General features: G+C 48.7%; 1 protein-coding gene across 1 annotated transcript; it reads left to right on the forward strand.

Moving 5' to 3' along the window:
- The first annotated feature begins 6 nt into the window (after positions 1–6).
- On the forward strand, positions 7–560 carry LOC102244309 (60S acidic ribosomal protein P1). The gene has a single exon (XM_005864952.2). The coding sequence runs from the start codon at positions 207–209 to the stop codon at positions 558–560; it is 354 nt and encodes a 117-aa protein (XP_005865014.1). The 5' UTR covers positions 7–206.
- The last annotated feature ends 455 nt before the right edge of the window (positions 561–1,015 follow it).

Raw genomic sequence — 1,015 nt, forward strand, 5'->3', positions numbered from 1 at the left:
GTGTTTTTATTCTCTCCATTCCTGTCTCTGAAATCAATAAAAAATATATATATTTTTTAAAAAGCATCAGACAGCTTTCTTCCCCCGAGCTGCTGAGTAAGGTGCGCGGTCCTATGAGGAAGCTAAGGCCGCTTTGGGGTAAGGCCCTCACTTCATCCAGCAACTAGCACCATTCGCCCACCATTTGCCCAGCACTCGCCCATACCATGGCCTCCACCTCGGAGCTCACCTGCATCTACTCGGCCCTTATCCTGCACAACAGTGAAGTGACAGTGATGGAGAATGAGATCAATGCCCCTTTTAAAGCAGCTGGTGTAAATGCTGAACCTTTCTGGCCAGGCTTGTTTGCAAAGACTCTGGCCAATGTCAATATTGAGATGCTCATCTGCAATGTAGGGGCTGGTGGACCTGCCCCAGCAGCTGGCGCTGCACCAGGAGGTCCTGCCTCCTCCACTACTGCTGCCAGAGCTGAAGAGAAGAAAGTGGAAGCAAAGAAAGAAGAATCTGAGGAGTCTGATGATGACTTGGGCTTTGGTCTTTTTTGCACAACAGTGAAGTGACAGTGATGGAGAATGAGATCAATGCCCCTTTTAAAGCAGCTGGTGTAAATGCTGAACCTTTCTGGCCAGGCTTGTTTGCAAAGACTCTGGCCAATGTCAATATTGAGATGCTCATCTGCAATGTAGGGGCTGGTGGACCTGCCCCAGCAGCTGGCGCTGCACCAGGAGGTCCTGCCTCCTCCACTACTGCTGCCAGAGCTGAAGAGAAGAAAGTGGAAGCAAAGAAAGAAGAATCTGAGGAGTCTGATGATGACTTGGGCTTTGGTCTTTTTTGTGACAGTCTGCCAACATCTGCTAAATCTCTTGTAACAGTCAATAAAAAGCTGAACTCTTAAAAAAAAAAAAAAAAAAGCAGCCCTAGCTGGTTTGGCTCAGTGGATAGAGTGTTGCCTGAGGACTGAAGGGTCTTGGGTTTGATTCCGGTCAGGGGCACATGCCCAGGTTGTGGGCTCAAT

The sequence above is a fragment of the Myotis brandtii genome, unplaced genomic scaffold, assembly GCF_000412655.1.
Source record: "Myotis brandtii unplaced genomic scaffold, ASM41265v1 scaffold193, whole genome shotgun sequence".
Taxonomy (NCBI): Eukaryota; Metazoa; Chordata; class Mammalia; order Chiroptera; family Vespertilionidae; genus Myotis; species Myotis brandtii.

Excerpts from the sequence above, each read along its gene's own strand:
- LOC102244309 (XM_005864952.2), top strand. The coding sequence starts at position 207 with ATGGCCTCCACCTCGGAGCTCACCTGCATCTACTCGGCCCTTATCCTG.